Source organism: Periophthalmus magnuspinnatus, chromosome 5, assembly GCF_009829125.3.
Source record: "Periophthalmus magnuspinnatus isolate fPerMag1 chromosome 5, fPerMag1.2.pri, whole genome shotgun sequence".
NCBI lineage: Eukaryota > Metazoa > Chordata > Actinopteri > Gobiiformes > Gobiidae > Periophthalmus > Periophthalmus magnuspinnatus.
The window spans coordinates 9,369,601-9,382,595 of NC_047130.1; the positions used below are offsets into that span (position 1 = coordinate 9,369,601).

The 12,995-nt window shown below is 40.7% G+C and overlaps 1 protein-coding gene across 2 annotated transcripts in view; it reads right to left on the minus strand.

Annotated features, from left to right (window-relative positions):
* The window catches only part of chd6 (chromodomain helicase DNA binding protein 6), a 117,834-nt gene that overhangs the window by 15,062 nt on the left and 89,777 nt on the right, over positions 1-12,995 (minus strand). For both annotated transcript variants that reach the window (XM_055222157.1, XM_033966101.2), the window contains exons 25-35: positions 12,557-12,678; positions 12,153-12,309; positions 11,160-11,249; positions 10,537-10,640; positions 10,041-10,170; positions 7,542-7,617; positions 5,182-5,242; positions 3,457-3,838; positions 2,310-2,518; positions 2,126-2,223; positions 412-1,116 (exon numbers count right to left, since the gene is read on the minus strand). In XM_055222157.1, the coding sequence (XP_055078132.1) occupies positions 412-1,116; positions 2,126-2,223; positions 2,310-2,518; positions 3,457-3,838; positions 5,182-5,242; positions 7,542-7,617; positions 10,041-10,170; positions 10,537-10,640; positions 11,160-11,249; positions 12,153-12,309; positions 12,557-12,678 (2,134 nt within the window). The remainder of the gene's footprint in view (positions 1-411; positions 1,117-2,125; positions 2,224-2,309; positions 2,519-3,456; positions 3,839-5,181; positions 5,243-7,541; positions 7,618-10,040; positions 10,171-10,536; positions 10,641-11,159; positions 11,250-12,152; positions 12,310-12,556; positions 12,679-12,995) is intronic.

Sequence of the window (12,995 nt, forward strand, 5' to 3'; positions counted from 1 at the left end):
AAAATTCACATAGGCCACAGTGATGAAGTCATATTTGAATTTGAACAGTGAATCAAAGTGAAACATGTTATTCACCATTTTTTCTATTCTTAACATCAACTCCAAGCTTTCACCTGGAAACAACTAAATTGGGCAATCTGCACCTCAAGATATTTTTGATATATAATCCAAAAATACAAAATAAGATATCCAAAATTCCTGGATATGTATGTATGTATGTCTCTAATATGTCCACAAAATGAAGCAAGGAATTTAAATTTGGGCCTAGCACTTTTTCAGATGTATATATCCCATAAGTTAAAGACAGAAAAACTCAAATTTATATCTCTAAATGTAAGATTTGTTTTCCTATTCACCAAAGTCATCCCAGTTTCTGTAGTAGTATTGGTGATGCTTTTGTGCTGTACCTACCTGTATCTGGTTGAGCTCTACAGAAGGAGCCATGAGTCCACTCTCCTCTGACGACCCCTGCTCACCCACCAACACGTCACTCCTGAGCTTAGAGTCCAGATCTGCCCCGCCCACTCCGTATGAATTCAACATACTCTGGCCCCCAGCCGCTGAATTAAAGGGAAACCCATTCAGAGCGTCTTTAGATCCTTTCCCTCCGTGCAAACCATCTGCGTCGTGCTGCAACGAACTGAGCTCGAGGGACTCATCCAGGGGGGGACAGTCCATGAAGTCGGCTGCCCGTGTCCCAGGGACCATCCCCAGGCTCGAGGGCGTGGGGTCATGGGGGTCTAGCTGTGGAGCTGGAGAAGGCACTATTGGGTGATGCTGAGTCTGCTGGTGTGCGGCATGGTAGTCTGGAGGCTGGATACCCGAATCGTACATGCAGCAATGGGGCATCTGAGTGGTAGACTGAGGGATCCCGGGGTGAGTAGCTAGCCCGGGGTGGTGGGGGTTTGTGGGGTGGCCTCGGACATAGTTGCGGTGGGCCTCCAGAAAGCTGAGCTGGGGGTCGTTGAGGATATAGAAGTCAGTGCGGCTGAGTCCGTGCCGGGCTGCCCCCAGGAGGAGGTCACGGTCGTGTTTGCCGGACTCCCACCACACGGGCAGGTACAGGGAGGGCCGGCACAGCTGCAGGCGGGCAGAGAGGAGAGGATGTCGGAGGACCTGCAAAGAAGGGCAAAGGAAGAACTTAAGCATTCAAAATATGGTACCGTGAAGTGTAAAAATTCAATTAGGATGTCAGAAGTAATTGGGATTATAATGAATGCCTTAATAATATTTTTGACAGCAAGAGTTTGGACAAACCTTCTGATTCAATGTTTTTTTTCTTTATGTTTACCTCTTTCTACATGTTATATACATACGGAAGACCCAACTTTACATTTTATATTCAAATACTTTAAGTAACCACCCTTTGCTTGAGAATGCCAAAAATGCTAATTGGTGGTCAAAGCAAAGGGTGGCTACTATTAACGATCTAAAAGTTATTTTGAGTAAAAAGTTTTGTTTACTATACTTCATGTGGGTCCATTCATAGTTTTGATGCCTTCAGTGAGAATCTATAAATATATAGTGTAAATAATCATGGAAATAGTGGAATAACATACATGAAAAAGTGTTTCAAAATTTTGACTGGTAGTGTACATTTCTTATAGGGGTTGCCAGTATTGAAAAAATATATGCCTCTTTTTTTGCATTATCTTCATTCACTCCACACTCAGTTGTAGACACCTATAATTGTTGCCACAAGCAACCTGGGGCACTGACAGAAGTAAGGCTGCCAGTCCATCGGCCCCTTTGACCATCACCAATCACACAGGCACACACCACATTCATACTAGGCAGGTAAGGTGAGGTGCTTAAGGACGTAACAACAGAACTTGGCCGAAGGGAAATTGATTCTGTGACCTTCAGGTTGAGGGATCACTGCACTAACCTCTGAGCCACTGTTACCCAATATCCCCAAAGCTACAAATGTGATACTATCTATTTTTTGATATAGCTCCCATCTAAACTAGATATGTTTTATGCATGTACAAATTGTAAAAGCAGTTCATGGTCTGATACAAATCCAGATCTGAAGAGAAAATTTCCTGAATCTTACACTGACAGTTGTCATTATCACTAAACCTAAAAAAACATTATATAAGCTTTATATAAAAAGTGAATTTACCTGCTCCCGGATCTTTCGTAACAGCTCAATTCGGTACAACGTCCTAGCAGCTCTCTCTTCTGTCAGAGGCTCCACAACCAGCGCAGGGTCCACTAGACCTACAAACGCACAAAATAAAAACAAAAATTAAGATATAAAATCTCGACTAAATTAAACAAAATGAAGATTGTATGCTCCAGATGACCTTCTTCCTTCCTGGGGGGCAGTTTGCAGGCGGTCCGACACATGTTGACAAAAGAGTTGAAGTATCTCTCCAGGCTTTCGTCGGTCTTGCGTTCCAGCCGGGCCAGAGCTCTGAACTGGGACCAGTCGTACGCCTTCCTCTCTGGGTCAAACACCACCCCAAAGGAGGACACGGTCCTGTAGAAGTCTGCCTGCTCCCGACGCGTCCATCTACAAGGAAATGCATAGATTCAATATCATGTAGTAGTCTGATATTAAAAGTTGCATTATTTTTTTCCATTATATTCTACACATATAAAATCCAACACAGATTTTTGAAAAGTTAAAGCAACAGTACGTCTGGAGGTGGCATATCACCTGTATAATTTCATGGAAAAAAGTTTAAACCATACTTTGTTATGGGAACATTCTCCATGGAGATAGACAAGTTTTATGCCATACTGTGGTATATTATAGCCAAAGATAAACTTTTCCATGGAAACAAGCAGAAGGGTCAAATAGGAGTCAGTTTTGTGGAGATGCAAGATGCGAGTGAGGAGTTTTTCAGTGCAAAAGAAAACATGCTTTTATTTTAGTCTGTTTTTTGGATAAAAGGTTACATCCTGTGGTTTTAGGCAGAAATTATATTTACAGGTGCAGAATGTAACTTTTAAGTTGTGGAGTCCTATACCTGCTTGGAGCTATTATTGCTTTGCCAAGAAGTTCCACAGTATGGCATTCAACTTAACTATCTCCGTGGTAACAAGCAGATTAGGCTTGGTCTGAGTAAAAGTCACCCCACTCACAGTGAGAATGTATACTTTTCAAGGCATTTTGAGGTATTTTACGTGAAAACGTGAAATGCAATAACTGGAAAACAGATGGTTTAATGTCATACTGTGGAACATTCCATCCAAAGCAGACCCATCTCCAGTCCTACAGTAATTACAACCAATGCTGTTTCTGCCACATTCAGTGACTAGGGAAAACAATGAAATGCACTTATGGCAAGATATGAAACTGCAAGCTTCTGGTTGGAGGGCTTCTTTTTACTGACTGTGCCACTGTGTAGACACTAGTATTGGGAATTTTATTTTATAAATGGTAACTCGAAGATCTGTCGTCAATCATCCATAATGTTACTATATATTTCAAATGTGTGTAGTTACCTTCTCTGCCACTCTAGGAACAGCGGGTCAGCTTCGGTTGGCACCACCGTACACCTCCGTAGCTCCTCCCCCAGTTGCCACGCCAACGGCCCGTGATGCCCCGCCCCTCCTCCGATCCCCATGGCAACCAGTCCATCATGCAGCAGGAAGTCGTGGCGTAGCATTGGCTCCCGGCGCAGGGTGAACCTTTGGTAGGCCGTGATCAGGCGCCTCAGACGGGCCGTGAGGGCGGGGCCAGTGGGCCAGAGTGGGCGTGTCTGCACCAACTGGAGAGCAGCCACGCCCATCCCGGTCCCGGTGGTCGTCGTGGTAACAAGAGTAGCATCCTGAGCGCTGAGGTCTAAGGAGAGCTGGGTCTGAGAGTCTGGAACAGAAGGAGGTTCTGGGAAAAACAAAAACATTGAGATTTTGATTTTTAACCTCCTCTTGGGGTTGCTCAACATAAATTGCTGTCTTCTATCCAGCTCAGGGATGTCAAACACATTTTCATCAAGGGCCAAATCAGCAAAATGGCTGCCATCAAAGGGCCAGAAGTAAAATAAATTTAACTACCTTTTAAACTTTTGTTAATTAACCGTTTCTATTTTTATTACTTATTCAAGTTACAAATATTGCATATGTATCTGCAAAGATGTAAAAATATGGCTGTGTAACTGTATCTCCTGATAAAACGACATTTTAAGACCATCATACCTTTTAATTTACCCTGTCGAGGGCTGCATAAAATGATGTGCAGGGCCACATTTGGCCCACGGGCCTTGAGTTTGACACATGTGATTTAGGTGTACTGTAGTGTGTCAAAATTTTACTTGGTTAAGCTGGCAGACCAATCACAGAACAGAGCTGAGTTTTGTGCAAACCAAAAACAAACTTGGCAGCGTCAAAAGACCTACTTCAGCATATTTTAGAAAACATACAGAAAATTTTGTTTGTGAAAAATGTGTAAGATAAGTGCTTTGTGCCTTTGTGGACAAGGAAAATGTCTGTGCTTTTCTCTTCACTTGATATAACAAAAGTTAAGATTTTTCGACTTGTTCCAATGTTATGACGCATCCTCCAATCAGTTCTTAGTGAGAGCCATCCCTAACTTAATTCAGAGTGCAGCACATATCAATCTGGCATGAACCAGGTTAACACTATGTAACTTTCCTGGTGGGAGGTTTCCTGCTTGTCTATATGGAGAAGTTATTGCTTTTTCTTTCTTTATTTAATAGTTTTTATGTCAAAAAAATACCTTGAGGAACATGTATTCTCACTGTGAGTAGGATTACTTGTACACAGATCTAACATGGCACCTGCCAGTCATGGAGGTAGATGTGTAATGCCATTCTGTGAAACATTGCAGGCAAAACAGTAACATCTTTACAGAAACAACAGTTGACGGATCCTACGCCAGAAAAGTTACACAGTACTCCTTTAAGGTAAGATTACGTTGACCCAGTAAAGAAGTTTTTCCTCTGCATTTGACCCATCCTTCCCTGGTACAGTTTAAGGAGTCAGGATTCTACTCAAATTTGTAAACCAAGTAACTGGCCAGGAGTATATGTTGTTGCAAAAGTTGATAGGAGGCAACCCACAAAGACATAAGGAAAAACACAAGAAACTAAACCCTAGATCATACCGTGTTGAAAAATAGCTAACCACTTCCACTGTGTGACTAGTAAATGTAAAGGTGTTGACAAATTAGAAACTGTGTAGACTGCACTGCACAGATAACTGTATTACCCGGGGCTGTGCTGTCAGGTTTGTCCGAGGTGTCTGTACTGGAGCAGGTCTCCTCTCCTCCCTGGACACAAGAAGGAATAAGGTTATTTCCAAAAAGCATTCACTGAAACCCATAGTAGCAGCTAGTTAGTTTGGTAAGAGTAATCGGGTTGTCTCTGTGGAATATTCCAGGCAAAGCATAAACTTCGCCAAAAGTTACAGCTAAAGCTACAATACATTTTGTTATGTTTTCTAGGCCTGCCCTACATTTTCTATTTTATTCGTTTACATGTTGGGCTCAACCTGTGCACTTTAGGTCTGTAGTATTTGGCTGTGCAGATCATGCAGTGCCTCTGCACAGACCCATTGCTCCTCGTGTCAAACTGACCTACAGCCATTTATTGCACTTTATGAAGAAAACTACAACATAGAATATATCTCTGTCTTCTGCTCAGGCAGCTCTGTGGGATCAGTTTGGATCAGAAACTCTTGGAGTTTAGCTCTGTGTTCTTCGCTCTTCTCATCGTGACACGGATATGTGAGGCGGACAGGTAGGACTTTTGCGTAATAATCTATAATCAGAGTGGGACTTGCTTGGAGAAGCAATGGTTCTGGTGAAATGTTACAGGCAAAGATGTGGAGAGTGGTGCATCTGAAAGCAACTGGAAATTAATTTGGGAAGTGGGGCCGTTTCATCGCCGTTTGTGCCCCCCACCTAACAGTCAGGGACAGTAAGCCTCAGTAAGCCTGTGCATTGATATGGGGCAGCACCACGCTGCTGCCTGCAGGCTGTTTACCAACGGAAAGAAAGTTTAGATCGGGACCAAAGAAATACAGCCAGCTCATGTACTTTGCAAACCCACCACAAATTATTCCCTGCATGTCTGGGCCTGACCCAAGCCCGAGCCATTCGAGATTACGTTAAATTACATTTATGCTCCGTTCAAAGTTTTAATGGCAGAATAAACATGTCTGATAATGTGTTTACATGCTTTAGTGTTAGATACCTTCACATCTCTCTTCCAGGGCATCTACCTTTCTTTTCCAGCTCCTCTGCTGTATTTCCCCTCTGTACAAGTGACATGCACTTTCATCCACAAGTCTTCAACCCTCACTGCATGTATGTGTGCATGTGTATGAGGAGTTAATTATTTTGAATTGAGAGAGAGAAAAAACATCACGGTGGCTGAGCTCTGTGCACTGGGGCTGCTGTCAATCATCATGCTCAAAGAGCGCATGGGGCAGCGGATGAATACAAGGTACGCTGTTTTATATAAAGTTTAGTGGACCCCAGCTGGCTGAGAATCAAAACTCTAATGTGGATTTAAATGACAGATGGCCTATCGTGCCGGGGCAGGAAAAAAAAAAAAAATTCACATTACGTATTGACGGAAATGTTTCCTTAATTTCTCCAATTATCAGGAATGCGTCACAGTGACGGAAAACTTTGAGTGACTTAGTGAGATGCACAGTGATCTCATTTTGACCCTAAGAGCTGCTATTACAATATAGCTGTACTGGGACAAGACAAATGTTACTTTATGAGATGATGATATGATAAAATATGTATAGTCCCTTTAATGTTCCTAATACTATTTTAGAGGGAAAACATATCTATATCAAATTATCACAATGTTAGCACAAATTCATATGCAAAATCTGAGAAAAACACTCAGTATTTCTTATGTTTTTATTTGTTCATGACATGTAGCTATATATATGAAAAAGTGTGTGAGGGTGTCAATCCCCCTCCTGCTCTTGTCACTGTTGCTGGTCCTGGTTGTTAATAAACTTTGACCTTTGCCCTCTGTCTGTTTCACACTGTGTCAATAAAGTTTTATAAATAGTCTAGCTATAAGTAGACATGGACATGGTTGGGTATTGACATAACCAGACAGACCAAATTAGATGAAGTATATTAAAGGTGCTGCAACTGTTTTTTACTGTCATAAAACTAGTGAACTAGTTCATTTCAAACACTTTGCAGTGGTGCAGAATTATTCCTCACTTACCTTATGCAGTCTGAGCATCCTAATTATTCACCACTAGGAGTTTATGAGTGCTTTTCACAACTCTCAGAGACCAAAGCGGAACTTTGTTGTGAGCATGCTAACACACACTTCCTGATTATCGGACCATAAAAAAAATTCTTTGCAGCTTTTTAATTAGATGCAGGCAAGGCACAGCTTATTATTTTGACTTATTTTGACCTCAAGAGCTATTACACAATATTTATGTACCGGGGGAGACACATTATGCTAATTTGATAAATCGGGTACAGAATAAAATACTTCAAACTTAAAAAAGTTCAGCTAATCAAAGCAATATGCTCGATTAAAGTTCACTGCATCTTAATAAACTGTGACAAAATTAATTTTCACCTTTCCATTCTCCTCACGCTCCTCTCCTCCATCAGGTTTGCTCTCGGCTTCCTCCTTCGTCTCCTCTGCTTTGCCACTAGGAAAGAAAAAAATAGGATTCAATAACTATGTATGGTAACTTGAGTCCAAATGCATATCAGAGCAACTGAAAACACAAATGACGCAACGACTTTTGACGTTCTTAATCCCATCATCACAAAAAGTCATTATCACAAAATGTTTAGAACAAAACCTCGGGATAAATGACAGAAAGACTGAAACTTAACGCAATTTAACAATAGGCAATTTTTAAGATGTGGAACTTGCTAATGGGACCAGAGATGAGGTAGAAGACAGAAACAAGCAAAAAAAAAAATCCAAACAAAAAGTCAAGTTAATTTAGGTCATAATTGAAACCAATAACTGCATATGAATCATAATTATTTCACTTGCACCCATACTCTGTTAGAGCCTGTATTATTTTATTATTGTTTTTTTTTAATGTTTTGTACATATTTCATTTATATGGATCGCTCAAGTTGGTATCTAAGAAAAACTTGACCAACTAGTGAAATGTATCTTCTGTATTTGACCCACCCGATGTGCCAGGGACTCATCTCCAGAGCTTGAGCTGGTCTTGGTCAGGACTCCTTTAGCTGGAGGATTTTAACTAGTGTGCATGTTTTGGGCTGATGAGGGAAACCAGAGTGCCCGGAGGAAACCCAGTCACAGAGAGAAACATGAAAATTCCAAACAGAAACAAAACCGAAAAAAAATCTGAAAAAAAAAAAGACTCCTGGACATCACTAGAGCTAGACCAGACCTCCTTTTTGAATAATAATAGGTTTTGTCAGGTCCTTGGGCACACATTTCCTCCATCAACCTGTTTGAGTGTTTAGAGGGCTCATATTAAACCATTTGCTTTCATGCACTGTGCCTGTGGAGTTCCTCTTTGAGATGAAGGTACAGCGTTAAGTGTCTGTCGTTTACAATTACCTCCAGCTCGCCATCAAAGTCTGCAGAAGAGTTTGTGACATCGTATTATGCAGAACAGGCAAAGCTACAGTCAGCCAACCTTAACACAGTCACACTAGGCCTTTTGCACGTTGCCACGCTCGCTCAAGCAAGATTGTGTGGCCCGCACGCACACCTTCCCAACTGAACCATCATCACGGGGCGCTGTTTGTTTACATGTAGTGCTGAAGTATTAACACTGTAGCTGAGAAAATAAGCCCAGAGGCATGAACAACCTTTTAAATAGTGGCAGATTTTTTCCTCAGTTATGAGTAACATCAGCGCACATGACCCAGGCCTCATAAACTACTACTAAAATCATGTGCACTCACACTGGACAAGCATACTGCACTTTGGGGGGTTTCCGTCCTTGGCCACAGATTGATTGGGCCCATGTGAGCGCACCCTAAAGCCTGGGACTGTACTAAATTGCATCATAATTTAAATAACTACTGTCAAACTATCACTTTTGTAATGTACTGCTCCCAACACTGGTCATTAATATCATCAAGTGCATCATTTGACAGTTTTTGAGGATATTAATGGTGCACTGTAACTTCTAATGGAAGGTCTGCCACCTTCTGGTCTCCATGGAGATATTACTGCTTTGCCTGGAATGTTCCACAGTATGACATTAAACATTTCCTTGGAGACAAGCCGAAGACACCACCAGGCCCAGTATTTATTTATTTATTTTTTATTTTTTACAATAAAACACCATTTGCATAAATGCAACATTCGAGGCAAAGCAGTAACATCGGTGAGACAAACAGATTCTCCAGAACAGTTACCTATTTAATTTGCAAAATACAGTATAGGAAGCTAAAGGATGCTGGCTCTAGGATTTTCTGAGAATGGTAAATTTGAAATAATCTGAAACAATTGCCTAACAAAATCACTTTCTAAAATAAAGTCTACAAACTTTAAAAAACATGCAGGAGCATTGTTTGGTAAAAGGTGATGACATAAGCAAACAGGATTCTTAAATGTGTGTGAATGAGACTAAATCTGCCTCTTAAATGATGCTGTGATGTCTGTAGTAGCGTTGGCAGCGGGAGCCCACACTGGTGTAAACAACACAGGGCCTGTCATCGCCAAAGCTGTTTGTTTGTCGACAGACGCTCCACTCGGCCCACTCTCCTCCTGCACAAGCTCCGTGTGAAGGCTGAGACACAACAAACCAATGCCAACAATGGTGACACCGTGTGGGTTGTACAGACGGCATTAGGCCTTATTTACATCTGGGGTTACTGATAGAATAATAGTCTAAGCGCTTCATTTTGGGGATATAAAACTAGTAGTATGAGTGATTCTTTAAATGGGTATCTACTTTCAACATTAGTTTTAGTGTCAGTTAATATCTGGGTATCAAGTTTTCTTTGGACAACCATAGCCATAGTGAATAGCAGCTCCTTAGCTTAAGCGCTGCCAAAAAACTTACAGTACCTTTCACTTTTGACAGTAGAAACACATACACACAGACTGAACATTGCCTTGGTCCTGTACCTGTCTGTAGCGTCTCCACTGGCCTCAACTCCTCCCTGTTCAGCCGACAGAGCAGTGACATCAGGCATCCCCACCCGCTCCAGGAAGCACAGCTCTGGGTCTGCTCGCATCGCATTGTAACGCTCATAACCTGAACACGACAAGAGTAATAGAATGTTAATTTTAATGGCCACAGTAACCAGGATAAAATGAAGTAATTAACAATTTAAGTTAGGAGTATCACTAGTCACAGGGAGAAGCCTATGTTTAAAGGACATATATTACACTATTTTCTGATCTATGTTATAATGTTTCCTTATTAAAAACAGACCTGGTGTTGTGTTTTGTTTCACTCACACATGTTTAACACACAAACCTTGAATATTTAGACTGAGTTCTTATACTGTATGTTTAATCTCCATACAGCTCCAGCCCTGGAATTGCCAATCTCCACTGAACTTAAGGTACAACACTTGCATTGTGATAGTGTATGTAGTATTAGTAAATCTGCCCTTACCATGTTTATGCACTCCTATGAGCAGAGACTTGTCGGCGTCTGCGTCCCACCATGAGGCCGGAATCTCAATGTAGTCGATGTCCGGGAGAGTGACCTCCAGTTTACTGTCAGCACAAACAATCTCTGTCAGTACTCAGCAAAGTTAGGACTACAGCCAGAGGTGGGCAATACTTAGATATATTTACATTGACTTAAATAACCTTTTCAAAAATTGTACTTCTTAGAGTTTTGAAGTTTTTATACATCTTACTTGAGTTTTATTGTAGTAAAAGTACTCTTACACTTAACTTTCCCACTGTGAGTAAGAATATAAATGGAAAAAGCTTTATGTTCACAATATTTCATAATTTAAACATTTGTATTTCTTGCACTGCTCTTTCAGAAATGAATGTTTTTTTTCTGAATTTTGACTTGAGGTATATCCTTTGATTACTTGCCTCCCAAACATGTTTTTATTCTTACTTAAATCATTTCTTAGACCACTACTTTGTACTTGAGTAACACTATTCTTACTTTAGTGCAATTTTTGGCTACTCTACTCACCTGAACAGAATACAAATTTTAGCCTTAGTGATTTGCTATGTAATATTGTTCAAACTGTTTTGTCACTTTGAATCCATTACCTGGCAGGGACCCCCTCCAGCGCCTGAGTGGCTGCTTCTCCCAAAACCTCCACCTTCAGGTAGTACAACATTCGCACTCTCAACAGCACCCTTGGGACACAAACAACAAATGTGAACTTGGTCTTGACAAAATGTTGTAGTACTGGTCATAAGAAATCAAAATATCTTCAAAACTACAACACAAATTCACATCATAACAACAGATTTTGAGACTTTCTAGCCCCAAGACCCAGTGAACTCATGAAGATACGTGTCCTCCTTCAGACTATCAGCGCACATCTAGTTTATTAAGGTGAACTATCGAACTTTTTTGGATGTTCCACAATATGACATTAAACTGATCTTTTATACATTTATTCAGTTACAGGTGGTAAAACATACAAAACAGGCGTGTTAGGTGATTTACCCTTCACTGGAAAAGTTAGGTAAAGCCACTTTAAATTCATGATTGTTGCCTTCAAGATAAAACGTCCTAGTTCAAGCTAAATATCTTATCTTAGTAATGTGTAGAGTTGTCAGAAGCATAGAAAATCAGACACTAAACAATACTAAAAGGAGTATTGAAACTAGATACTAATTTAAGCCAGTATCAATACTAAAAAAATCACATTCACAGGACAGAAATTAACCTGTTCTGAAAAGCTTTAGAATGATCTTGAGCTGTATCAGAACAAATATAAAACCACATAGACTAGTATATGCAAATGAACCGCTATGGAACGTACGACTGAGGGATTACACAGATATAAGGCCACATGATAATATAAAAGAAAGTACTATGATTTAATCATCATGGTATTGGAAACTGTATTGAGCATCAAGTCTATTCCTTAGTACTGAAATGGAGTGAAATTTTAGGATTCTAACACTAGTAATGTGTATGAGAAAAAATATATTTTTGTAGTGTAGTGATTCATTTTTGGCAGACCAAAACATGACTAATATGCTCCAGTGTCAGTGTACGTTAACGTGCATTGAGAGAGCAGGACTCACTTGTTGCAGTGCTGTTTGAGGTGCTTCTTGTAGCTCTCGTCCTGCAGCACCAGCTCAGGGTTACAGTGAACCAGCCAGTCTGCGTTCTCCACCTCCCCTCCCCCCTGGGTCTTCAGCTTCTTCCCCTTCCTTCCGCGAGGAACCGGGGCCGACAAACCTGGAACAAACAGAGCCAGATAAGACCAAAATATTTCACACAGAATTTTCTTTAAAAAAAGAAAGAAAAAAAAAGCAAATTACAATTTTCTGATCCATTGTGAATCGATAAAACAACAACAACAACAACAACAACAACAACAACTTCAGCAACATTAACACTGAAAGAGAAAAAACTAAAACAAACATCTGCCTGTGTTCACGTACTGCAACAGTTTCCATTCTATGTGTTGCGTAGTATGTCTTACCGGAGTGATTGAGCAGGGTCTGGTCCTCCTGTCCGTCTTTGGTGGGAGCGATCAGGTCCCAGATGAAGCTCTTGATCTTGTCGTCTCCTTTGTAGTGTCTGAGGCAGTACACAAGCAGAGCCCTGGGACAAAATAAACAACATTCAGTTTACATAATGAAATGTGGGGTGAAGACATTCTATCAAAGACAAATACAACTCATAGTGATATGGCTTTATAGTTTTTATAATTATATAGTAACATAAAATCAACAGGTAGCCGCTTCTTCAGTTCTGGACAGATTGCTGGTGGAAACTGCCTTATATCTATCTGCAGGGAGGATCTACTGTAATCAGCTATTGTTTACAGTTTCAGCCTGATGGGCACCATTCAGCATTAATGGCCCTAGCTGGTTCTATTGTTGTCTTTGTTTCCTTTGTTTGCTTTGGATCTAAGGATG